Source organism: Marmota monax, unplaced genomic scaffold, assembly GCF_021218885.2.
Source record: "Marmota monax isolate L192 unplaced genomic scaffold, Marmota_monax_Labrador192_F-V1.1 WCK01_AAM20220418_F8-fsc00015, whole genome shotgun sequence".
NCBI classification, from domain to species: domain Eukaryota; kingdom Metazoa; phylum Chordata; class Mammalia; order Rodentia; family Sciuridae; genus Marmota; species Marmota monax.
The window spans coordinates 11,414,218-11,440,778 of record NW_026692194.1 but is presented as its reverse complement, the minus strand read 5'-3'; the positions used below and the strand labels follow the sequence as shown (position 1 = coordinate 11,440,778).

Genomic DNA, 26,561 nt, shown 5'->3' with positions numbered 1-26,561 from the left:
TACACAGAAGGAAATCAAAGCTGTGACAGACAGGTGTCAATGCTCAGTGTCCCAGACCATTTTCTGTTGCTGTAACAGAATACCAGAGACTGGGCAACTTATAAAGACAGCACATGCATTTCTTATCGTTCTGGGGGCTGGATAGTCAAAGAACATGGTCCTGGCATCTGCTCAGTTTCTGGTGAGGGCCTTCTTGCTGCATTATAACCTGGTAGACCACATAGTGAGATAGTGCAATCATGCCAGAGAGAGCTCTTTTACATTAAAGCCACTCCCTTGACAATCCACTAATAAATGAATGATCCATTTATTAGTGTTCTACCCAATCACCTCTCAAACTCCATTAACGTGTGACTTTGAGGATTAAGTTTCTGACACATGACAGTTCAGGGGATGCGCTGAATCCACAGCACCAAGGATCAGGTCAACAGGTGGGTGGTAGCAAATACCCAAAAAATGCCATTAAAAAAACTCATTTGGGACAAGAGAACCTTGAACAACTTTATAGTGTTTGTTTATAAAAGTTGGGTCATAGACTGACATTTTTTCCTGATTTTCAAATTGATTTCTATGTAGATGGTCAGTTTTAAATGTCCATTTACTCTTTCATAGAAAATAATAAATGGAGAAAATCAATACTGTTTCAGGAAATATAATACTTGCATGGCATTGAAGCAGAGCAAAGAGCACTCATGATTTTTCTGTCAAACTATTCTTGGTAAATGGCTCAGTCTTTCCAGACTTCATTCTAATTAAAAGAAGCAAGACAGAATTTTTTTTTCCTTGCCTTGAAGTGACAGATTTTTTCTCTTCATGATGAAACGCACCCTGTTTTGATGTGGACCACTGCCCACAGCCGTCCTCAGACTGTTCTCTGACAGCTCAGATTCCCTCACTCGGTGCTCAATTGACACCTGCCTGGCACAGTGTCCCACAGCTGTGCTCGCTCCTGCTCCCTCAGTAGACCTTCTCAGGAAGAGACTAGGGAGAAAATTTCCAGGTGAAGTTTAAATTTCTTCCAGTGGCTATTTATAACCAAAAGGAACTTCATTTGCCTGAAGCAGATTAGGGCACTTATATTGTATTCCAAGACTTTAGTGGTAGACATGGTCTACGTTTTGCATTCTTTCTACAACTGTTTCTCTGTCCATGTCTCCCAACTTCCCCTACTCTGTCTTAGTTCTTTTAGGATACTATAACAAAATAAGACTGCAAAAAATTTGTTATATTAATTACCCATATAGTTCTGCAGGCTGGGAAGACTAAGATCAAGGCACCAGCAGACTTGGAGTCTAAGGTCTCATTCCTTATAGATGGCACCTGGTATGTGTCCTCACTTGGGAAAACAGCAAAAGGTCTTTCTCAACCCCCTTTTGTAAGGGCCCTAATCATCTCCCACAGCCCCCATCTCTTTATCACTGTGGGGGTGGGGTTTTAATATGAATTTTGGTAGGGACACAGATATTTACATTGTAACATTTTAACTCTCAGGGCTGATGAGAACACATCTCAGATTCTCTTATTGAAATTACTTAAAAAGGTTGAATCTGACATTAGTTGAGATCCTCCCCAAAGTTTCCATTCAGTATTTAATGTGCCACAGAATGATTTTCACATAATACAATAGAATTGGTGTTAGCTTCATGTAATTACAAACTTTCTTTCCTGAAATGATCAAAAGGTATAGACTTGTACTATGAAGTCACCTGCTTTTGGGGCACTGTGTATGTAACTGCTTGATTTGTTCATTTTGTAACATTTTATTGGGCCAGACACTATTCCAGGCACTGGGACTACGTCATGCAACAGAGTAGTAAAAGGTCCTTGCCTTGCAGAGTTTATATTCTTTGTAGAGACAGACATTGTACAATAAAAATAAGAACAAACTAGTTTACATGATAGGAGTTTTGCCAAAAAAGTACAACAGGGTCAGGGAGATGAGGTGCGGGGGTGCAGGTGGTGGCAGTTGGTGAATAGTTAAATGCAGAGGACTGGCTGTGTCTCCCTGAGATCAGTTGAGATTTCGGGAAGATTTGTGGAAGATAAGGAGGTCAAACAGCTGACTTGGGGAAGAGCATGTCAAGAAGAGGGAATGATTGAAGCAGGGTTGCTGGGGCAGAAGCATTCCTGCAGTGTTTCGAGAATACAAAAGAAGTCCTGTGACTGGAGCACGGCAAGTAATGACCTGAAATCAGAGACGTTTTCAGGTGATCAGATCATGAAGGACGCTGCTGCCAAGAACTATTGCTGGGCTTGCAAAGATCTGACTTAGAAAGAAAACCCTGGATACCTTGTGTTTGAAACAAATTGTGAGTGATTTAAAATCTTGGGGAAGAGGAGGCAAGAATGCAAGCAGGGACACCTGTTAGATTCCTGTTTGGAGGAATATTTTGGAGATAGACAACACAATTTTCCAATGGATGGGAAACAGAGTGTGAGAGAAAGGAATCATGCATAATAAAGTTTTTGTTAAAATGAATGCTCAATAATCAAATAGTCTACAACTAGGTCTAACTGGGAACATCCAAGAAAAGCACAAGGTTTTAAAACCATAAGCAGTGGAGGAAGGTGACAAGACAGAGCTCTGTTTCAAGCTGCTGTCACTTTCCCCTTTCTGACTGGGTTCTAGAATGTGGATCTTCTCAGCCAGAGTCTTAGCACTGCTTTGCTTCCTTCTGTCTAGAACTCATTTCTCCAAGGTCTTTGGTGGGTTTATTTGCTGGTCACAGTCCTAAGGGAGCTCCTCCTGGGCCTTCTTCCCTACAGTGATTCTCTTCTGAAATTGCTCTATCCTACTACTGTTTAGTTGGCTTTATTGCATCTTTTGCCTTCATAAGATATCTTATTTGTCTGCTTTTATTTTCTGTCTTCCCTACTGCAATGTGGGTTCCATGAACACCCAGATCTTATCACTCTTGCTTGCAACTGTGTCTCCAGTACTGGTCGGGCATACAGCAGATAACTATTGGCTGGAGACTTCTTTTAATATTGAAGAATCAAGTATGAATTAACCCCTTCAGGAAACACTACCAGTCAGTATGTGGGGGTTGTAGTATTTTCATTTAGCTTACTCAGGCAAATGCTGAAAATAAACAACACTATAAGAAAGTAGGGAAATCAAAAGGCACTCAACATATGATCTGTTGACAAGGAGGAAAGCTGAGAACATATAGAGTGGGTGGAATTTAACAGTTTTAGAATTATTGCCCTTCAGAGTTAAAGGGACCAGCCTAACAGTGTGTACACAGGTAAAAATCTTTGCAACATCTCATTAAGCTTTCTCAGAACACCTCTAAACTATGTGAGACACATCATTACGCAAAGCAGTATTTCCCCATCTTTGGCATCCTAGTTATAAAATGTTTTTTAATTCTGTAAATAGAAGAACAGGGAGAGTTTGACCAGGCAGAGTGGCACGAGGAGGGTATACGTGGTCAGGGCAAGCTCTGGGAAGAGGCAGATCTAAGAACTCTAGGCCAGTGAGAAACTGAACAGATTTCACTATAGGGAAAGAGGGAAATGAAATAACTTTCATTTCTCCTTCAGGTTAGCATAGAGAGAAGGGACTGAGAGGAGTAGAATTAATAAATAGTAGAGGTAGGCTTGGTACCAATTTTTAATTCTGTAGGGTAATTAAAGTTCCATAAAAAAAATCCTAACTGTTCCAATAAAGCACTCTGAATTATATATCCAGACAAATCTGAAAATGCTGATTCCAAGAAGGTGTTTTTAAATAAGAAAAGCATCAAATTATAGTGAGACATGTAATCACTTACACTTTCAGAGCTAATATGAATTGTAAGTAGGAAGCTGACCTTAGCTTGACTGAGGAAGAAAGAGAAACACTTTTGTCAGAACAGTCATGATTTTTAAAATGTACTGTTCTGAAATAATTTCCTTGGGAATGTGTTAAAGCCTTTGACTGGTGGGATTAACCTGGAACTAGTTCAAACCATGTCTATTGAGCTTGGGGTTTATTGAAAAGATTGCCTATGAAATGAAAATCCTGTGGCTGTTGGATCCTTATTGAGAGAGACTTGGTCCATTTTGTGCTCCTATAGTAGAATACCAAAGGCTGGGGAATTTATGGTGAACGTAAATTTACTGGCTTAGAGGCTAGGGTTGAGTGGCAGGCATCTAGCAAGAATATTCTGCTATGTAATTCTATGGCTGAAGGGCAAGAGGGGGTCAGGCACCAATCCCACTCATAAGTGGGGGAGACCTCATGGCCTAATCACCTCTTTAAGGTCTCCTCTCATTAACATTATGATAATTAAATTTTAACAAGAGTCTTGAAAGGGACATTCAAATCTTAGCTCTTAGCCACAGAAACTTGTACAATCATAATACTATTATAGTCTTCGGAATGATTTTTCTCCTTTCCACACCATAAAAATCACTGTGGTTGGTATCTGTTAGAATGGACCATCATCAGATTTATTTTCTGCTCTAAAATGGAAACATGAGAGTTCTCTTATCCAAGCAGATTAAAACCACTTGGAAGTTTGACAAACCTTAGACGGTTTTAACTACCAATGGTAAACCCTTTATATATAGTAATCAGGGTCATTCATGAGAGATTGCAAAGGTGGACATTTCCCTAGTAGGAGAAAGGGTGCTTTAGAAACCAAAGGGAAGAAAAGAGTGTTTAATATTTTCAATAGTGGAGGGAAAAAATAGAGCTCCTTTATACAACTGAATACATTTCAGGTGAAATGAAATGAAATTAGATATTGTTTGAGGAAAATATCAGATGATTATAAAGATAAATCCATTAAGAATATCTAAAAAGAGAACTTAGTGTTTAACTATCAGGGTAAGAAGCTTGACATCATTTCATTATTAGAAGATCTAAGATGGGAATCATTGTGGTGCCTTAGCAATGGAATGGAATATTTTGAATGTATTTGACAAATCTTTGGGGTTAAGATCCAAGTTCACTACTCTCTGGGCTATAGTTCTCTCATCTGCAAAAGTAGCTTGGGGACTGGGGGTTAGTATGGAATAGAAAGGCTAGGATACAGTCCGCCTCTAAAATTGGAATAATTTAGAAGATAGAGAAGCTAGTGGAATTCTTCGGCTAATTTCTGATGCTTGTTGCAAGAGCTGCTGTGAACATTTTACACATAGGCTCAAAGAAAAGTGAGATGCATGGAGAAAAAATGGCTTCTGCTTAGAAAGTCTGAGACTTACCCAAAGAACATCTTTAGCATGCATTGAATTTTCATGTTGATGATTTGTTCTTTGCTTTTCCAATGTCTAGTTGTCTAAAGGTTTCCCAGATCCCTGACACAGGACATAACCTGGCCCATCCTTGTTCTCCTCCCTAATAGTCCCTTACTCTTCTGTCATAGGATTACTTTCCTTCACTGTATGCAGTAGGATTACTCTTAGCTTCTGGCCTTGGTCTACCCTGTGACTCCCCTCATGCATCTCCAACCTTTCATAATTCCATTGATCCATTGAAGTTCATGCTTCGCCTTTGTAAGAAATGTAGCCCCTGTTGATCTTTATTCTTGTGCTATGATTTAGCACTCAATTTGATATTACCTTGTTGGTTTTATTTCCCCCCCCCCGTTACTTCCCCCAAGTGGTTATAGCTTCTGGAAGACAGGGTCCTTATTTAACACATCTTACATCTGTGTAGTTTATAGCAGAAATATTTGTCTATTTTGATGCTCTTTTGGATCATCAGCCTCAGAATTCTGAAAGTTCAAATGGCATTTTGAAACATCAGTTTATGAAACTATCAGTCCCTGGTATAAAATATAATGATCAATTCAAATTATAATACATCGTAATGAAGTTTTCTGTTTATCACTTTATGATAAAAAGATTGCCAGTTTTTGTCAGATACTTCAGTCAATGTACTACCGTCTTTCATGTTTGTATGTAGTGAGAGACCAGCTTATTCTATGGTTGTCATCGTGGAGAAAGAAGAGGTTGTAGCCGATATGGTCAAATATGATCTGATGCTCAGGGGACTCCATTTCTTTTTTATCCCACAAGAAGATTCTGTCATTTTTTTTTTTTCTCCTAACATTGAACTAGTACAAGGATAGGAATTGTGATGTGATGTGTGGAGTTTCTTTATCCTATATTGTTTTATTTTAAAAAGTAGTTTGTGCATTTCCTATCATATTACTGGTTATAAGTCAGTCTCAGCTGATCTATGGTGCACTACAAATAATCCTTGAAATTTCCATAAATTAACAAAATTAACTGATTTTTCTTTCATTCCACAGTTGGGAGATTAGGGACTTAGGGATCCAATGCTGACCTGGCATTATATTTCAGAAAAGTGTTTGCCTACTCTACTCCCATTAAAGGATTATATAATCAGCTCTTTTATTGAATGAAACAACAAACAGCATGAGTACTCTGATTTGTGCATGCAGATGAGGTATTCTTATTCCTTCCAGGACACTGTTTTCATTTGGAGTATTCTTTAGTTGTTAACTAATTGCAAAAGAGGCTAAGAGCCTGGAATAATTAATAGTATCTTCTGGAACCTAGCACACAGCTTGTAATCCTAAAAGAGAACTTGCATTCTGGAAACATGTTAAGACTTGCAATAACTGGTATTCTCTTCCAACTCTAGAACAGCACCTAGAGTAATGTTTTAAGGGGATGAACTCAAAACTTTCTTTACCTTTGCCTTCATTTCTAGTATTTTTCCATTATTTTATGGGTATAAACTATTTCTCATCTATTCCTGCCTTAGCCCATATTTTCGGTGAATGCTTTGGAGCAAAGACTTGGAATTGATCTTTTGTAATTCAACTTTAAAAATGGAAATTAGAGGATGTTTTCCAAACTCTAGAATTTGCCTTTGCCCTCTGGCTTCATTTATTTATTTTATGAGCAGAATACTTTTATTTAAGTAGAGAGGTCATCAAATGTGTAAACTGTAAAGATTTAAAAGAGAAATGTATTAAAGTGACTGAAGTTAGTCACAGAATTAAAACAAATTCGATTTAGTGGCATTTTAAAAGTATTATTCAAATCACGCTATATAGAGTCTTTTCTTTTAAATGTCAGATTTTGAGATAGTGAAGTACAGGGGCACTACGATAAGCTATAAATTGTGAACAAAGGAGAAAATAATTCTATTTTTTTTCATGGTTTAAATAGAATATTGCTGATCAATTTTTCATTTGGATGGTCCTTAGCAAGTAGTTGTTTTTCTAGAGGAGAGAGCTGGGCTTGCAAAACTGTGTAAATCAGGCAATCTACATTCACATCTTGATGATCTGCAAATCACTTATTCATTTGCTAGAGTAAAGCAGACTCATGAAATCAATAATTTTGCTATTCATTTATGCTGTATACTTGTTTTTTGCCTTTGGAAAAGTCCATAAAGCAGAGTTTTAACATTTCATTAAGCTTAAAAAAAAAAAAAAACTTCTAGCAAATGTCTTCAGTTTCCCTTACCTTCCATTTCTTATATAAAGACTACTCAAGGCCAATCTTCTCTATCCCTATGAGGTCAGTGTGTCCTTATATTAATGTTAATGATGGGGGCTTTCTGCAAATCATTGTGAAACAGGCATGCTGTGTCTATAGCAGAGATGGGCTTAATGGTGATATTTGTGAATTAAAGGCTGGCACTTCCTATGTAAAATAAAATGTTAGCTTATTGCTTTGAAAACACACACACACGGAATTGAATTCATCCAAGCAATTCCCATATCAAAAAAAAAAAAAATGGAGTTTCCATGATAAATTTAAGGTCATGGCATAAATACAGGAATATTTAGCCTAACTTCAGATTATCAGGTGCTCCAAGCTCCAAACACTTTCCTCTTAAATGCACTACCCCCCTGCCTTTTGTGATTCAGAGATCAAAGAACATGATCACTGAGAAGGTTCTGCCACTTTAGTATTAACTATGGAAACATGCTTTCCAGGGATTTTTGTGGTGGCATACTTTGCCCTATACCTAAAAGGTTTGTTCTTGGGTAATGAATTACTTGCAACTATGTTATTATGACATGCTTGAATATTTTCATTTTATGAAGAGTTACTGTCAATATTCTTCCTAAAAACTGAAGCTCTGCTTTCTTCCATCTGCTATCCTTTTTTTTTTTTTTTTTTTTTTTGAGAAGAAGCCATAAACTTTGGGGTTGTAATATGGAACAGAAAATGAGTATGATGCTGATTCTGAACTTTCAGCATCCATCTGAGTTTGTGAAGAATTGAAGACTATCAATTTTAGTTCAGTTGCCTAGTTTGTACCTGAAAATTTGGGTTTATTCCACATGTGGCCAATATAAAAGTTAAAATTTAGCCTAAATTAAAATATTTAGCCCTGTTGTGCCTGTCTTCAAATTAGAGTTAATATCTATAGATTTTTGAGAAGGACAAATGTTGGTCTTACCTTCATTTTCCCAGTAAATAATTTATTTGGCATTTTTATTATGACCTTGTTTCGGTTACAGATCACATTTTACAGAAAAGTCTAGTGTATGGGACATATTGAAAATGCAAAATGCATAGAACAGGAAACGATGGAGTAACTTTCTTCAAGATGCTTAATGTTCTAAGGGCTGGTTGGTGTGCAAATCCGGCAGTCTCACCACCTAGAAACTTCTCATACTTCTTACCAGTACACAATTGTTAAATTGTTTATAGTTTCCATGGCTTCTGTTGTATTTTTCCTGGGGAATAATTTTTTAAATAACAGACTAAGTAGTCACTTAGTCTGATTTAAATAAATCAAACCAGAAATATCCTGACAGTGCACTGAACAAGACCTGTGTGGATAATCTGAGTTCTTTCTTTTTAATTTTAGAATCAACCTTGTCCTATGTTAGGCAGCTGGAGGCAAGAGTAAGACAGCTGGAGGAAGAAAATCGCATGCTGCCCCAGGTGGGTGACTTCCAGAGCTCATAGCTAGTCAGTGTCTTTGGAGTTGTAGCTTTTTATTTAAAATGTAAAGTCTCAATTACATGTTCTCCTTTAAATGATAGAAGTCATTTTGTAAATAACCATTCATGTGGAGTGTGACTATGTTCCATGAGGGCCATCGTATTATCCACATTTGTAAGTGGTATGCTCAAGGATATGGATGTTTGAAAATAAAGTGAAATAATTTTAAAAGGAAGAGAAAATAGAGAAATAGAAAATAAAGTCCCTTTGTTAGTATTACTCTTATGCATATGCATGTACTCAGTGAATATAGGGAAAGGACTCATTTAAATTAAAAAAAATTGCTAGTTTATAAGTGGGATAAACCTGCAGGTAGTCTTAATTTTAATCAAATTAGTACTTTCTAAGATTATTTGTGCTTTAAGTGATCTTTTTTAGTGCAACAAAGCAATGACAGTAATTGACAGTTTTTACTTTGGAACTTCATTTCTTCCTGGTGAATGTAAAGTGGAACTTTTTCTGGGATCTTTAATGTCTTGTCATATATTTCACTTACAACATTGTTTCTGTGTGCTATCAGAAAATATTTTGTTGAGCTGAACTAATCTACTGATGTTAGGTTAATTTCCATGACAGATAAGAAGATAGAATTGTATTCTATTATATGAAATGGTTTTTCTCTAAGCAATTAGTCACTAACATTGTTTCTGCATTTTGGTGGTTATTTTATAAGTGATGAATGGAAAATGATACCTCAAATATAAGTAATAGTTTAAATATGAAGTCAAAGATTGTATCCCAAAAGGGATTTAAATATTAATGCAAAGACTCTTTGGAAAGACATTTTAGGGGTTTTTAATCTGTTTATAAAATATTTTTGCTCATTAATGGTGACTTGGGCTATCATGTACTGCATGGAAGAATGCCTTTCCCTCTCTTCCATTGGCCAGCTAACTGCCTAGAAATCATGAGATTAATGAACCTACTTCTCCCCCTTCTCACTACATGTGGACACAGAATGTGTGATGACAGAAGGGATTATTTGTGTCATGCAATATTACTGGTAGAGGTTTTTCTTCTCTCCTTTCCTTTTTACATTTTTTCTTTGTCTTTTATATTGGGCTAAGAGTGTGGTTTTACTAGGACCCTTGACTGAAAATACTTAATTTTTTTTTTTTAATAAATGGTCACACCATCTCTTAGACAACTGAGAATGTAAAAGATGAGAATAGAAAAAAAATCATATAATATTTCTCTTTGAGTGGGAGTTGAGTATCACATAACACTGAAGTGGTAGCCTGAAAGCCATCTTACTAAAAAAACAAGCACAACAAATGTAAAAAAAATATTAGAAGATTGATTTTTTAAAAAAACCATAAAAGCGAGTATTAGAATTCTTGAAGGAAAATCAGAGTCCTCAGCTCTACTTAATGTGTGTATGTATTTAAGTATATAGTACTTGCATAGTTAAGACTAGGAGAGATTAACTTCTCAGGGTAGTTTTCAATGATCCGCTTTTTCATGCATTTTGCTATTAAGGAAGGTTACTTTTAGTTTTTTTTTCCCCCCTCTGAGAAATGGCTAGGAAAGATTGTTTTATTGAACCTGAAACTTTGTTGATGTGGGATACACCATCCTTATGTATTATTATTACAAAAAGAAAAAGATATCATTAAACCATGTCAGATTCTTGCTGATTTCAGAGATGTTAACAATGAGAAAACAATGTTTCAGATTTTTTAACGGCTACCTGTCAAAGTACTTTAATGCAAAGAAAATCCATTGTTTGAAATGTTATTGGACATATGCAAATAACAAAGGATCTCTCAGTTCAAAAAAAAATTTGTATTGTAGATTGTTGTTTTCATTTACAGCTAAAATATGAGAGAAACACGGGTTCGACTACTTCCATAGGTAGAAACTGACATGAGCACAGCTAGTGAGACTAGGATGCAACACCATAAATGGATCTTAGAGCAGTGAGAACTGTGTGAAGGGAGTCCTTATGGAAGGCTGACTTGGGCCGGGGAGCATTAAGGCATATGCACCTTATTGTTGGATGTTATTGGTACTATTGCAAATAAGGTCTGATGAGATTTCCCTGTAGGAACTACTTCTGACTGCATTCTAGCTGATTTGCAAGGTCAATTCAATTCGACATGCTGACATTCCTGCATAAATTAGCCTCAATATTTGAACACTTGATTTTCAATTATAAGAGCTTCCACTGTGCCTTGATTAAAGGTATTCCTTTTAACCCCCAAGTTTATAAAAATACGTCCATTTGTCTTTGCCAGTTGCATCCTTATTCCTATTTACCCAATCAGAATCCCAAGTATATCAGATATCTTTGGCTATGTCAGGTCCGTTGATAGTTTAGAGTTTAGGCTAATTATTTAAAGTATCTAAAGCATTGCCCTGGAAGAAGAAACATTTTAATGCTTATTTTACTCATTGTGTAAAACTGTGTATAGTGAATAGAAAGTCAAAATTTTATTTTTAAATATATATATTGCTAGAGTAAACAAGATGAGTATAGTGCTTGTGACTTCTTTTTGGTCAGGGGCAAAGACCTGGAGCACAGAGCTCCAGGCACCACCATGGGGACTACTATTGTGTCCTATGAGGTTCATTAAGCTGTACTGTACTTTATATTCAATTTGTGGACACCACATTTCAACAGTATCCTAAAGTGAAAAGTTTTATTTTTAGAAAATGCAGTATTATTATTTGGAAAAAAAAAAATGGAAGATTTCCTGAACTTAGGGTATTCTTCTTTAAGCATGTAAACTAATGTGAACATCATTTTAAGATCACATTTAAAAATATTTCAGAGGATTGCATAAAATCTCTTTATACACATAATGCTAAAACTGTTCAGACTAGTCAGTTCCACATGATGCAAATTTGATATAAACCCCAAATGAAGACTCTCTTAAGTAGATAGAAATACTTCATAGAAAGCAGTTATAACTTCTGAATCCAATGAAGTAGGGTCATCCACAAAAACATAAGTAGCATTTATTAATAACAGACCTACTGTGGGGGTAAAGTTTGTAGTTTTAAACATTTTTTTGGTAAAAACAAAATAAATACAACCATTTTGTGTATACATTTACCTATAAACACAAACTAGCTTTGGATATAGTAATAATTTTCAGATTTGAGAAGAACCTTAAATATTACATAGGATAACTCCTTTTTTGAGTCAAGGCATATCATACTTGGAGGTCAAGGGTATCATTGTGAACAGCTAATTAAGGAAGGTCTCAGGCCAAGGCAGCAGACTGACTCCATGGTTTTTCTAGTATATGCACAGTACCCTTTCTGATCATTTCATAGCATTAAGATAGATTCAGTAGTTTAATTATACTAAACTATTTCCATCTTATTTTCAAATTTACTTTTTCCCAATATTGATCTTAAAGACTAACATTGGGCCTGTTTAGTCATCAAAGGTTTGTCAGGCATTTTTCTATTCCTGTCTTAAGGGAAATGTTCTATTTTTCTTAAAAAAAAAAAATCTATTACAAATGAAAACAAAACTGCATTTTACAGGGTTGTATTCTCCCTGAAACATTTCCCAGATACTCCAGAGTCAAAGTTTTATTATACACTCATATATAAATCTGCATGGAAATTTCATGCAGAAGAAGATGTGGTCAGAGGCCTATCTGTCTAGAGTGAGCTGGAGGCGAGTAGGGAACAGACAGTGGAGCTTTTAAAATTGAAACTTGAAAATTTAAATGATTGTTTAGCCCAAATTCAAAACTCTGCTTAGGTTTCTCTGCTCGTTCCATGGTCCTTTTTTTTTTTTTTTTTTAAAACAATCATCGATTTATTCATCCTGATGTAGTAATATATTTATATTCTGCATTTGCAAGGAAGAAATCTATTCAACTAGAAAGTCTTTAAATGGATGGTGTACACTATTTACCCGATGTCTTTATTATAAAAAAAAAGGGCTTCCCTTCAAAGATAGCAGTGACTTTTCAGATATAACCCTGAGACATTGTTTTTTAACCATTCTTACCTACTCTATATTGACTTTGGATTTGGCATCATGAAGATGGTTCAAGACATGAACCAAGCAGTTTGCTGCAACTGCAAAGTCAATTAAGTACATTTGTTAAAAGTCCTAGTGGGAAATCTGTTCCCTTTGATCAAATGCCCTGGCATCAACATCTGCTTGGCAAGTACTATGTGTGCTCTGTGCCTCAGAGACCCTTCCTGACACCAACCACCTCTTTGGAACATTTGAGAGCCAGTTTCTTGAAGCTGCCTGGTGTTGTAACCCTGCCTGAGTGCTGGGGTTCAGCAGACCTGTTTGAAAGGCAGGGAACTGGGATCTCCACGGAGTCAGCCCCTTTCAGCAAGTGTCGCTATTTCTGTTGTGCTAGCACATACAGAAGAATCTAATTTTAGGAATGGAAATGAAAAATCTCCTCCTCATATGATTTGGTTGCAGCATGGCCTCACAATGCAGTCTTTCAGTGCCTTGGGAGGGAGGCAAGGCTGTTTCCAGAGCAGTTTCTGAACAAAGGAAAGAACCTGTCACCCATTGCCAGAAGCGCTGAGAGTGGTACACAAGAGCTAAGGAAATTCAGCTTCTCACTTCCATGGCAACACAGTCTCGGTCCAGCATGCCGGGCAGTGAAGGCAGGTTCTTCTCTGACACACAGTCTCCTTATGTGCTTTCCCTTTCCACAGAGGAGATATCTACTGTTTTTTTTTTTTTTTCCTCTTTTTCGTTTTCACATTTTCTTACTTTATTACCACAAAAAATATTGGCAAAATATAAAGCCATAAATGATTCTTTCAGGGTTGGAATGGCTCTGGAAGGGAAACATCAGTAACTGTTGCTCAAAAGAGAGTAATGTTTTTGGGATGCTGAAATCAAGTGGTGGTATTCTTCAACTGTTATTTGTGTGGAAATTACCATTCTGGCATACTGAGGAGTAACTTGTGCAGAATTATTTTTTCTCATGAATAGCAACCCTAATTATGTCGTACAATCTGGGTATAATCTGGATGCTACTGATAAGAAAAATTAATTAAACCCATTGAAGATTGGTTGCTCCTCATATTTTTTTTTTCCGGCGGGGGGAATGGAATCCATCAAATGACTAGTGCTTGTGAACAATTTAAATAATTTTTAAAAAGTCTATGTGTAGTTCAGTAGAGCTTTTAGGGGACAGATGGGTGCTATGCAAGTGGTAATGGGTGTATTGGAGTAGAAGAGATAAATAGGTATAGGAAGTAAATTTATGGGAGAAATTCATGCTAGAAAATGTAAATGGAGACTGGATTAAGAAAAAAGCTAATGTGTATTGGAAAAACTACTGAAGAGTAAAATTTGTAGGCAAAAATGTCTAAAGCAACATAAGGGCTTTCAAAGTGAAGGGATTTATAACATTCTTCTGAGATCTCTTATGCTTAAAGATCCTTATTTGAGAATATTGTTTTACATGATAAGAAATCCTTATTCTAATGAGAAAATATAGGTGAGCCAGAAGTACAAAGAGAATATATGGTTAAGGCTATTTAACATAAATTTATAGAATATATATTGAATTTAGCAGGGGCTGTGTTATCAACAATTCACATTTACAATGTTGTCTTTTCATGTCTACACTAGCACATTGTAATTCTTTCAGTAGGGCACATTTAAAATTTTTGATTTGTCAAAGCCATAAAAACAGCATTTTTAGAACCATGTCCTGGATGAATTTGACAAAAAATTATAGGACTCTGTTGAGCATCAGGTTTTATGGTATATCAACAAGAATCATTTCAGTGAGAAGAAATATCAAAAATATTTGGGCAGAATTTAAAGACGGATTTTTGAGAAATAAAGAGTGCATTGTACTAGTAGAAATGACTTTCTACCTTTTTTTTTTTTTAAAGTAAAGCCAAAATTAAAAAGTGAAAGATGTAGCAGTCTTCCTATTTCTAAGTAGGGCAAGGTAACAGGTTCTTAGAACATGGAAAGTATTGGGCAGTGTTTGATTTTGGAATTTAATTACTGCTATTTAAAAATTAAATTATGAAGCTTCATGGACACTGTGAGGCCATGATTCCTGATAGCACAGTGTCCTTGATCTCCATTTCCTGCTGCACATCACTCCATTTCTGACTGATGGGAAAGACTTGCCTAAGCCAAGCTGCCTTCCTCCTTCTGGTTCTGACCTTTCCCACAATGGGATTTAGACCTTTTTCAACAAAAAGTCTTGTACTTATAGTGTATTTCTTGCCATAGCCTGAACAAAGCAATCACACTTATAAGTAGAACACATTAAAAATTAACGTAGGTGCCTCTTAATAATTTGTAAATAATTTCATAAATTCTTTCTATGCAAAATTGACAAATATAAATGTAACAGATAATATCCATCTCACCTAAATACAACCATAACACACATAACCAATGTAGTATAGGGAAATGTCTATATTCTTGAACAAAATGAGATAGTTTATACAAATTCCAAAGCAATTGGAGACTGTTAATTTACACTGAATAGTTATCATTCATTGTATGAAAAATTAGCAAAACATAACTGGGTCATATTAGAAAGTGGAGACATAATCATCAGTAATCAAATGATCAAAAGAAGTACCGTGGATGTGCCAGAAAGAACACTGAATAGGTCCTGGCTTATGTCTGTTCTTAGTTAGCTGGTTGACCAGGAGGACACTTCTAACCTCTTTGAGCCTTATATAGGTGATATGGAGGTACTGTTCAGTTCTGAAAATTTGCAGCTCTTTTTCCAGAGAAAGTTAGTGTTTATTTGTAATGTATACATAAAAAGGTGTGTCCCTTTTGTATTGATGCTAAAATTTCTTAAAATGAAAACTTTCTACCATATTGAATATTCTGTTTGTCACTGTGGGTTATTTGACCTCACTGGATTCTAAAGTTAAAAAAAAATTCATCAGATAGCTCCTAATTAAGTTTCACACAGTGATAGGTATATCTGAGGCACATAACACCTCATACACACACATCAAGTGGCTTCATGTGGTGTTAGCTTACATGTACTTTGAGGAATAATATGCAATCCCCTTGATGATTTTCTTAAATAAAAATCACATACAATGAATATGAAAATGCTAGTTTTACCTAACAGTATATATATTTTGAAATAAATGTCAGTGGATCCCCCTCTGGTTCGGTACAAGCCTTGCTTTCTTCATATATAAGTGTGGTTCCTTCTAATTCTAAACATCCTGAGCCTAAGTATACATAAAAGCTTGGGAAGATGTCTTATACCCTTGCAAAGTTACCCAATTTCAGAATAGTCTTCCCAGTGAATGCAGAGCTCCAGGAACCACCATGGTGACTATGGTGTTCTAAGAGGATCCCTGAAATGTGCTCTACATCTATTTTGTGAATGCAATATTTCAAAGACAGTCCACACATATGAACAATCTTATTAGTTTTTATTTACTAAGCATTAGTTGGGGGGCATCCCTTTAAAAGTTGGCACAAATGACAGAAATCACCAGAGCTTACGATATTTTCTCTTGAGCAACTAAACTAATGTTTTTAAAAGATCACGCTTAAAAATATTCCAAGGTTGCATATAATAAATGGGGATGTGATATTCCAGAGGAAATTTTAAAAATTATGATGAAAAAATGCCAGTATAGAAGATATAAGAATTATGTGTTAACTACCTCTAATTTATACCCAAACAATATAAATTCTTTATTTAAAAATATAGCATGTTTTTCAGGAATTCGATTCCAAAATAAGTTACTATGAAAAAGAGATGACAAAGATTCGAAATAGCACGCATTAGTTTTTGCAGTATTGCTAGACTGTGGACTACAGCAGAAGAGAACCAGTGTATAAATCAAAGTGAGCCATACTTGTCAGCCACATAAAGAACAATGTGAAAAGAAAGAAAATGTCTTTTCAAAGGATATTTGATTTGTTGAATTCATTCTATAGTAACAGCCAAAGACAAGTGGATGGGGCCTTTAGATTTTCTTGCTGACACAGAGAATGAAAGAAAAAATTGGAAAGTACGCTATGAGGTAATGATCAGTATAGTGCTTACAGTTTAGAGTGAACTCTTCCACATCTTTTACATTGACAAATATTAAGCCCGTACAACCTGGTACCATGTTAGCATATGGAACTAAATAAAGCATGTTTTAAGTGTGCTTGCTTAGGGAGAAAGATAAAGAAATGGAACATATTAAATAAATGATGGGTTTTAGCTTAACAGTTTTACTACTCGAGGTTCTTTGGTGGCTTGGTAAATAATTCTTAGTAGGAGAATATTGAGGGGTTAATTTAGAGTTTATTATAGAAATCCTTAAAAGTATCTCTACATCAATAAGTAATGGCCACCCGCATTTGTAGATGTGGCATTATTGCATGATAGACAGTTTACTCAGATCAAATCATCCCAAACTGGGGTCACAGAGATGGTAAGTGTTCTCTGTTGGCTCAGCCCCTGTGAGCCGCTTGCCTCTGAGGTTTACAAGTTTCACCCACTAGCTTAAGCCTAGCTCTGAGTTTCTGAGCTTCACCCCCCTGACCCTGACCTTGGCTGTTGACCCCCTGGTCTTTCCCACAGCTCCTACAAGTGGAGATCCCAAGTGTTCTAATATTCTTGGGGCTGAGACAGTTCCATTATCACTTGGGCTATCCCCTATTCTAGGCCCCAAACTCATTGAAAAAGTAGTTTCTTACCCCAGGGTTCTAGAGCCAATCCTAGGGAACAGAGGTGGGAATGATGATTACCAGTCAAGGGGCAGCTTTCAGAATTATTTCTCCCTTTGAAATCATTCCGTTGTTTTTGACTCACATGTGTCTACCTGGTCTAGTTCTTCCCTCTGGAAGAATTTCCTGTCCCTAAACTTCATAGTACCTCATGAAAATTAACTCAGAGGTATGTGGGATTTTAGGAGTGCTTACTTGAGATGTTCAGAATTTTTATTCTCGAAGACTTTTGTAATTTCTATCATATAGGCTAGTGGTATAGAAGCAATGTTTGAATCATGTTTTAAAAGGAGAAAAATAAAACATAAGGAAACGGCTAACCTCCCTACTTAAAACTCATCATGAACTCTTTTTGTTGATCTAATTATTCTTAGAAGTTTTAATCTAAAAATGATTGTACAGAGATATGCAGATTACAAAAGAAATAAAATTCAGACTCAAATGTAGTATAACAAATAGAGGAATTTGGTACTGTCTTCTCATGACCTAAAATGCCTCTCATTTACTTCAGAACAGCATGCAAGGCAGGAGTTCTAATGTTTGACAGATAACTAATAAACTCAGTCCAAAATGGCTCCCATCTGGTCCTGATATTAAAACTGGCTCTAATAAAGGAGGCTTTTAAATAGCCAAGATACATCAACAATCATTGACACCAAAGGCAGGTGTGTTTTAATGTAAGAGATAATTTTTTATTTAAACATTTTATTTGCTAGGGAATTTCATATCTACAACTATAGAAATCTCATAAGTGGAAAATATAAAATGCTTATTCAGAAATAAAACATAACCAGGTAAATCTGTTCACAAATTGTTGGAATGATGGTTTTGTATCCTGTTTGCACCTCCCAAGTGTTGAGTGCCAGAAATTAACAGAAGTTTCAGGTAGAATTTGGATGGCATCTACCTGACAAAGTTTCAGATAAAGGGGAGTTTTAGCAACTTTGTCTCTGTATTTTGAAAAGGTATTTTGTTTGGGGTGATGTCCATTCACTTTTTACTCCTGTTTTAACCCCAATCCTATTTTAATATACAATTCCTTAACTAGTAAAACTCACACGTTTTGTCAGTAAGTTCTACAAATGCTGAGATATATTTGTTGATGGAAGCTTGGGTTCTTTGGCAGTTGGAAAGGACTTTGAAGAATTCTCTTGAAGACTACATCTTCCAAATGGTCACATGAAGAAAGTGGCTCATGTGGCATCATAGGAGTTGGTTTACATTGGAGAGGATTCTCTAGGTTAGGAAAAACAGTTGTGCTGAGCTTTCGACATTTATAGTTGAGATCAAAATAGTTATGAGAGCAGGTGAAGTCTGTTGCCCCCCAAATGATATTCACCTAAATGTGTGTTGCTCAGGATCTTGATATTGTCAAACTTCATCAGAGTCGGGCACAAAAATGTGATAAGTCATCTTTCAATTCTAGATAAAAAAAAAATCAATAAATAAAAGGCCTATCAATGAGCTTCATGTGCTGGCTAGGAAGTGTGACTAATAAACCTGATTATAGCATTCACTGCTTTCAGAATGCTTTACAGAGAGGTTTCATGACTGCTAAGTTGCCATCAATCACCGTACTAGTGCTGTGAATGGATCTGGCTTATCTTTTTTAGCTTTATTTTTTAATTGACAAATCACAATCGTATCTGTGAGGTACAAGGTGAATATCACATTGGTAAGTTCCCTTCAACCTCATGGCTCTTCTGATGTCCATCAGTCCTGGTGACAAAGACAAGAAATGAAGATTCCTCTCACTTTCCTGTTCAAGTCTCTTTCTGACCCACAGAAAACAGAAACGATCCTGGGTTCTTTATAAAGTATGTTGCAAATCTCAATGAATAGATGCTACACAAATGGCCAGACAATGTCATTTTCCTTTCCTTTCCAAGAACACGGAATTAGAAACATGCAAAGAAGATCATGGGAGGAGAATATATGGATATGAAAAGAAATAAATTCTACAAATTCAGAGCCTATCAATGGTCTGCCAATTGCTCATTTTCCCATGAAACACCCTCACTTAAGGAAAATAGGAGATTGATTTCAGACCTCTTCCTTAGCCAGAAATTGTTTCTCATTCAGATAGAATTTCACTTGTCTCTAAAGGGCTACTTAGAAATTAATGTTCTTTCCAAGCTACCACATAGCAGTATCTAATTTAAAGACAAACATTCCATGTTATTTTCCTAGCAATCTAAGACATGCAAGAATATCCAGGACACAAAATTAATATAAAAACTCAAATGTAGCCTCAGTCACCATGATAATTATTTCAGAAAAATTTTCTAGCCAACAGCACCACAACTGTTTCTTCCAAAGGCGGCGTCCTGTCGAGTCAAATGCAAGCAAGCATCCTGACCTCTAATTTTATTTTTATCCTAACACTAATAGTTTCTTAGGAAAGCATAACTTGCCTCTTGCTAAACTACTGATTTAATCACAGCACTTTTCAAATTCCAATACTGATAACAGACTTAAAAAAAAAAGAGCAAACACTAAGAAGAGCATTTGTGTATAATAAAGTCTATTTACAGATGAAAATTTAAATAATGCTATAGAAACCAACTCTTAACAAAGAATGATACAAGAGACAACACAATTTATTTGGTGAATGCTATGATTTTAATATGAGGTCCCCCCCCCCACAGCTCCTGTGTTGATGCAGTAAAATGATAGAATTCTGAGAGCTGTTGCCTAATCAATCCATCCTTGTTTAATTAGACTAACTGGGTGGTTAACCATAGGCAGGTGGGAGTGAGCCCTAAAGACTTATGATATTGAACCCAAGCTTAAATCCAACTAGGATTGATGCTTAAAATTTTTAACATATTTAAAAATCAATGTGATAATACTGAACATTCTCTACAATTAAAGTACTTTTGATTTCACAAATTATGGCATCATCTATAGCCATGAGAAATCAACCAGAAGTATTTTTTTTTATCTAGAATTGAAAGATGACTTATCACATTTTTGTGCCCGACTCTGATGAAGTTTGACAATATCAAGATCCTGAGCAACACACATTTAGGTGAATATCATTTGGGGGGCAACAGACTTCACCTGCTCTCATAACTATTTTGATCTCAACTATAAATGTCGAAAGCTCAGCACAACTGTTTTTCCTAACCTAGAGAATCCTCTCCAATGTAAACCAACTCCTATGATGCCACATGAGCCACTTTCTTCATGTGACCATTTGGAAGATGTAGTCTTCAAGCACATGAAGCTCATTGATAGGCCTTTTATTTATTGATTTTGGATACTGGGGATTGAACCTGGGGGCACTCAACCACTGAGCCACATCCCCAGACCTATTTTGTATTTTATTTAGAGACAAGGTCTCACCGAGTTGCTTAGTGCCTCGAAGTTCTGAGGCTGGCTTTGAACCTGTACTTCTCCTGTCTCAGCCTCCAGAACCCTGCTGGGATTACAGGTGTGTGCCACCACACCTAGCAATAGGCTTATTTTTTGGCCCTAAGGAGAAGTGATTTGCTAAATGTCAGAGAGTGGCTTATAGAGCTAATCAGTCTCTGGGTCATTTCTCTTTTGAGTTAAAAACAAAACTAAGAAGTATTTTTCTATTATAATTTTTTTGACCAAACTTTGAATACTTACTTCTGGTTTACCTCTTTGCTAGGCTAAAATTCTAACTTGTAATTGAAAGTTTTATTTTAATTGCCAAACTGTAATTTTTCATTTCTTTAAAAATTTTTCCTTTCCTGAAGCTTCATGATGCTAATTTTGAGAGAATTTTGTGGGTGTGCCTGTGTTAAGCATTACCTTTATTTAGGTAATTCCCTCAGAATTTTGGCCATTTTTGTTCCTTTCCCTTCTTTACCTAAAGACTTTAGAAAAATAAATTTTTTTCTTCTGTAAGCTAGGCAGCTTTGGTTTGTGGCATTAGCTATGTTTAGAACTTGTGTGGAAGGATGAGATGACACTATTTTTTATTCAAGCTATCTAGGATGTATATTATCCCCAGAATTTCATGTAGATCCTGCTATTTGAAATGAAAAAATGTTGACATTTAGGATTGGATTGGTACAGGACTGTTCATTCAGTGATAGATGCTTACTGGGCTTCCACTGCATTTCTTATTATAACCAAAAAAACCTTAATAGAGAATATAATTTCTATAAATCATGGAAGCCCATCATTCCAATTTTCCACCCGATTTGAATAGTTTTGATACTCTTAGACACTGATTTAGGCAATGAGGAATATAGTCTTGAATAAGAAAGGTAATTTCTGACCTTATGTAGCTTAAAGTTTAATAGATGGGTCATTACTTTTAAAACCATTAATATATAATACATGGAAATAGTGATCACTTATGAAGGAAACAAAGCAGGGCATAGAGTTAGTGACTAGGGTGAGAGGGGATGAAACATGGAGTTCGAGGGCCTCTCTCTAGGAAGTGACAAATGAAGAAATCTGAGTGAAGGAGCATGGCTTGCAGAAGACTATTCTAGAAAACAGGAACAACAACAGAAGCCTTGGCTAGGAATCAGTGAGGCATGGTTGAGGAAATAGGAATAAGATCAGTATTTGTTACCACCAAACAGCAGTATGATGGACTGTTAGCAGAGATGGGGGAGACTGAGAGGAACAGGTTAGGAGATGCAGGGGAATCAACTTGTATTTTGTATCAAAACGTCACTGAGGAGATGCTGTATTTGGAGTTGGAGATACATACCTGGAACCTGGGTGAGAGGTCAGAGCTGGAGATGGAAGAATGAAGTATACATTCTTATGTGTGTGTATACACATGCCCCACACACTTATTTTAAAGCCATGGGACCAAATGAAAACTTGTGCATGAGTGAGAAAAGATGCTTGTAGACTGTGTCCTGGGGGCACTCCAAGATTTAAAGGTAGGAAACAAGGGAGGAGCCAGTGGCAGTGCACACTGGATGGAGAAACTTACTTAGTTCTTTCAGACTCCCAGAATTATGGGGGACTTACTTCATGGAGCTAAATGGAATATTATTCTATGTAAATAAATATTATAAATCAGAAAACCTTATTTTCTATCATAAATTATTTTTGTAAAGAGGCAGAAAGCAGACATTTTTGAAATTACTGTTTTTCTTCCTAGTAAGCACTGTTTGTGACAATCAGAGTTCTTGCTTCCATGAAGCTGCTTTTGTGCTGTGATGATGATATTTCTAATGGCAGATTTCATTTCTCCCTGCTGGCAATTTTATTACTACCAATTAGGCAGAAGCTACACTGCCTAGATTCATGTTGGCTTTTATTTTTGCAAACCTTTAAGCATAGGATTCTTGTTAATGCTTTAACTGAGATAAGTTTCAACAGACGACACAGATGGACTGCATTCTAATAGCAACAGTCCTTGTTTGTATTATTGATCCATATCCTCCAATGGTAGCGCGCTTGTATGAAGTTGACTCTGCCTCTCTGCTAGGCCTCTCTCATTCTTGACCTTCCACTTTGTGTGGCAGCTTCTGGAAGACTCCTTGAATAGTTCTTCTTATTGCCAAAGTCAGTGTAGCAAATTCCACTTTAAAATGTAACATTTCTTAGTCAACTCAACAAACATTTATTTTCAATAGCTGTTTAATTTCTGCAACTGTAGCTGTGCACACGTGTTCCATGGGGCTCTGATGGCATGCTGAGATGCTTAACACTATTCTTAATGGGCTGTGCTCTGCAAGTCAAATACAATATTAATTAGCATTGCATTTTTTGCTATTGCCTCCACACAGGCAATTCGGTTCTATGCCCTTGCTCTCTGTGTCCCACTCATAAGGAAACGGAACAGGAGGGCATAAGTCCAAGGCCTAAAAATAATCAGATATGTTCCTCTCAGCATCAATGCCAGAAGTCTTTACTATAAGTAAAAAAAATTAAGCACATAAGCTCATTATCTTAGCTGAATGCACGCAAATGCAGTTGTCCACTTTTCCTACCTATTGTTTAACAGTTTTTTCTTTTTTTTAAAAATTTTTTATTGTTGGTTGTTCAAAACATTACATATTTCTTGATATATCATATTTCACACTTTGATTCAAGTGGGTTATGAACTCCCATTTTGACCCCATATACAGATTGCAGAATCACATCAGTTACACATCCATTGATTTACATATTGCCATACTAGTGTCTGTTGTGTTCTGCTGCCTTTCCTATCCTCTACTATCCCCCCTCCCCTCCCCTCCCCTCCCCTCTCCTCTCTCTACCCCCTCTACTGTCATTCATTTCTCCCCCTTGTATTATTTTTCCCTTTCCCCTCACTTCCTCTTGTATGTACTTTTGTATAACCCTGAGGGTCTCCTTCCATTTCCATGCAATTTCCCTTCTCTCTCCCTTTCCCTCCCACCTCTCATCCCTGTTTAATGTTAATCTTCTTCTCATGCTCTTCGTCCCTACTCTGTTCTTAGTTACTCTCCTTATATCAAAGACATTTGGCATTTGTTTTTTAGGGATTGGCTAGCTTCACTTAGCATAATCTGCTCTAATGCCATCCATTTCCCTGCAGATTCTATGATTTTGTCATTTTTTAATGCAGAGTAATACTCCATTGTGTATAAATGCCACATTTTTTTTTATCCATTCGTCTATTGAAGGGCATCTAGGTTGGTTCCACAGTCTTGCTATTGTGAATTGTGCTGCTATGAACATCGATGTAGCAGTGTCCCTGTAGCATGCTCTTTTTAGGTCTTTAGGGAATAGACCGAGAAGGGGAATAGCTGGGTCAAATGGTGGCTCCATTCCCAGCTTTCCAAGAAATCTCCATACTGCTTTCCAAATTGGCTGCACCAATCTGCAGTCCCACCAGCAATGTACAAGTGTACCCTTTTCCCCACATCCTCGCCAGCACTTGTTGTTGTTTGACTTCATAATGGCTGCCAATCTTACTGGAGTGAGATGGTATCTTAGGGTGGTTTTGATTTGCATTTCTCTGACAGCTAGATATGGTGAGCATTTTTTCATGTACTTGTTGATTGACTGTATGTCCTCCTCTGAGAAGTGTCTGTTCAGGTCCTTGGCCCATTTGTTGATTGGGTTGTTAGTTCTCTTATTGTCTAATTTTTTGAGTTCTTTGGATACTCTGGATATTAGGGCACTATCTGAAGTGTGAGGAGTAAAGATTTGTTCCCAGGGTGTAGGCTCCCTATTTACCTCTCTTATTGTTTCTTTTGCTGAGAAAAAACTTTTTAGTTTGAGTAAGTCCCATTTGTTGATTCTAGTTATTAACTTTTGTGCTATGGGTGTCCTATTGAGGAATTTGGAGCCCGACCCCACAGTATGTAGATCGTAGCCAACTTTTTCTTCTATCAGACGGCGCATCTCTGATTTGATATCAAGCTCCTTGATCCATTTTGAATTCACTTTTGTGCATGGCGAGAGAAAGGGATTCAGTTTCATTTTGTTGCATATGGATTTCCAGTTTTCCCAGCACCATTTGTTGAAGATGCTATCCTTCCTCCATTGCATGCTTTTAGCCCCTTTATCAAATATAAGATAGTTGTAGTTTTGTGGATTGGTTTCTGTGTCCTCTATTCTGTACCATTGGTCCACCCGCCTCTTTTGGTACCAGTACCATGCTGTTTTTGTTACTATTGCTCTGTAGTATAGTTTGAAGTCTGGTATCGCTATACCGCCTGATTCACACTTCCTGCTTAGTGTTGTTTTTGCTATTCTGGGTCTTTTATTTTTCCATATGAATTTCATGATTGCTTTCTCTATTTCTACAAGAAATGCCGTTGGGATTTTGATTGGCATTGCATTAAACCTATAGAGAACTTTTGGTAATATCGCCATTTTGATGATGTTAGTTCTGTCTACCCATGAACAGGGTATATTTTTCCATCTTCTAAGATCTTCTTCTATTTCTCTCTTTAGGGTTCTGTAGTTTTCATTGTATAAGTCTTTCACCTCTTTTGTTAGGTTGATTCCCAAGTATTTTATTTTTTTTGAGGATATTGTGAATGGAGTAGTTGTCCTCATTTCCATTTCAGAGGATTTGTCGCTGATATACAGGAATGTCTTTGATTTATGCGTGTTGATTTTATATCCTGCCACTTTGCTGAATTCATTTATTAGCTCTAATAGTTTCTTTGTAGACCCTTTTGGGTCTGCTAGGTATAGAATCATGTCACCTGCAAATAGTGATAATTTAAGTTCTTCTTTTCCTATTTTTATGCCTTTAATTTCTTTCGTCTAATTGCTCTGGCCAGTGTTTCGAGAACTATGTTGAACAGAAGTGGTGAGAGATGGCATCCCTGTCTTGTTCAAGGTTTTAGAGGGAATGCCTAAAATTTTTATTCATTCAGAATGATCCTATCCTGATGCTTAGCATAGATTGCTTTTACAATATTGAGGTATGTTCCTGTTATCCCTAGTTTTTCTAGAGTTTTGAACATAAAGGGATGCTGTACTTTGTCGAATGCTTTTTCCGCATCTATCGAGATGATCATATGGTTCTTATTTTTAAGTCTATTGATGTGGTGAATAACATTTATTGATTTCCGTATATTGAACCAGCCTTGCATCCCAGGGATGAATCCTACTTGATCATGGTGCACAATTTTTTTGATATGTTTTTGTATCCGATTCGCCAGAATTTTATTGAGGATTTTTGCATCTAGGTTCATTAGAGATATTGGTCTGTAGTTTTCTTACTTTGAAGTGTCTTTGTCTGGTTTAGGAATCAGGGTGATGTTGGCCTCGTAGAAAGAAAAAGAGGGAGAACTTCCAAATTCAATTTCCTGAAGTAGCTTGAAAAGTATTGGTATTAGTTCCTCTTTAAAGGTTTTGTAAAACTCTGCTGTATACCCATCCGGTCCTGGGCTTTTCTTAGTTGGTAGTCTTTTGATGGTTTCTTCTATTTCCTCAATTGATATTGGTCTGTTTAGGTTGTCTATATCCTCCTGACTCAATCTGGGCAGATCATATGACTTAAGAAATTTATCTATGCCTTCACTAT

At 36.4% G+C, this 26,561-nt stretch overlaps 1 protein-coding gene across 6 annotated transcripts in view; it reads left to right on the top strand.

Moving 5' to 3' along the window:
- Positions 1–26,561, top strand: part of Ccdc85a (coiled-coil domain containing 85A) — a 187,472-nt gene that overhangs the window by 129,517 nt on the left and 31,394 nt on the right. For 5 of the 6 annotated variants that reach the window (XM_058572973.1, XM_058572985.1, XM_058572981.1 and 2 more), the window contains exon 3: positions 8,795–8,871. The exons of the other annotated variant lie outside the window; for it this stretch is intronic. In XM_058572973.1, coding sequence (XP_058428956.1) covers positions 8,795–8,871 — 77 coding nt within the window. The remainder of the gene's footprint in view (positions 1–8,794; positions 8,872–26,561) is intronic. 6 annotated transcript variants of the gene reach the window in all.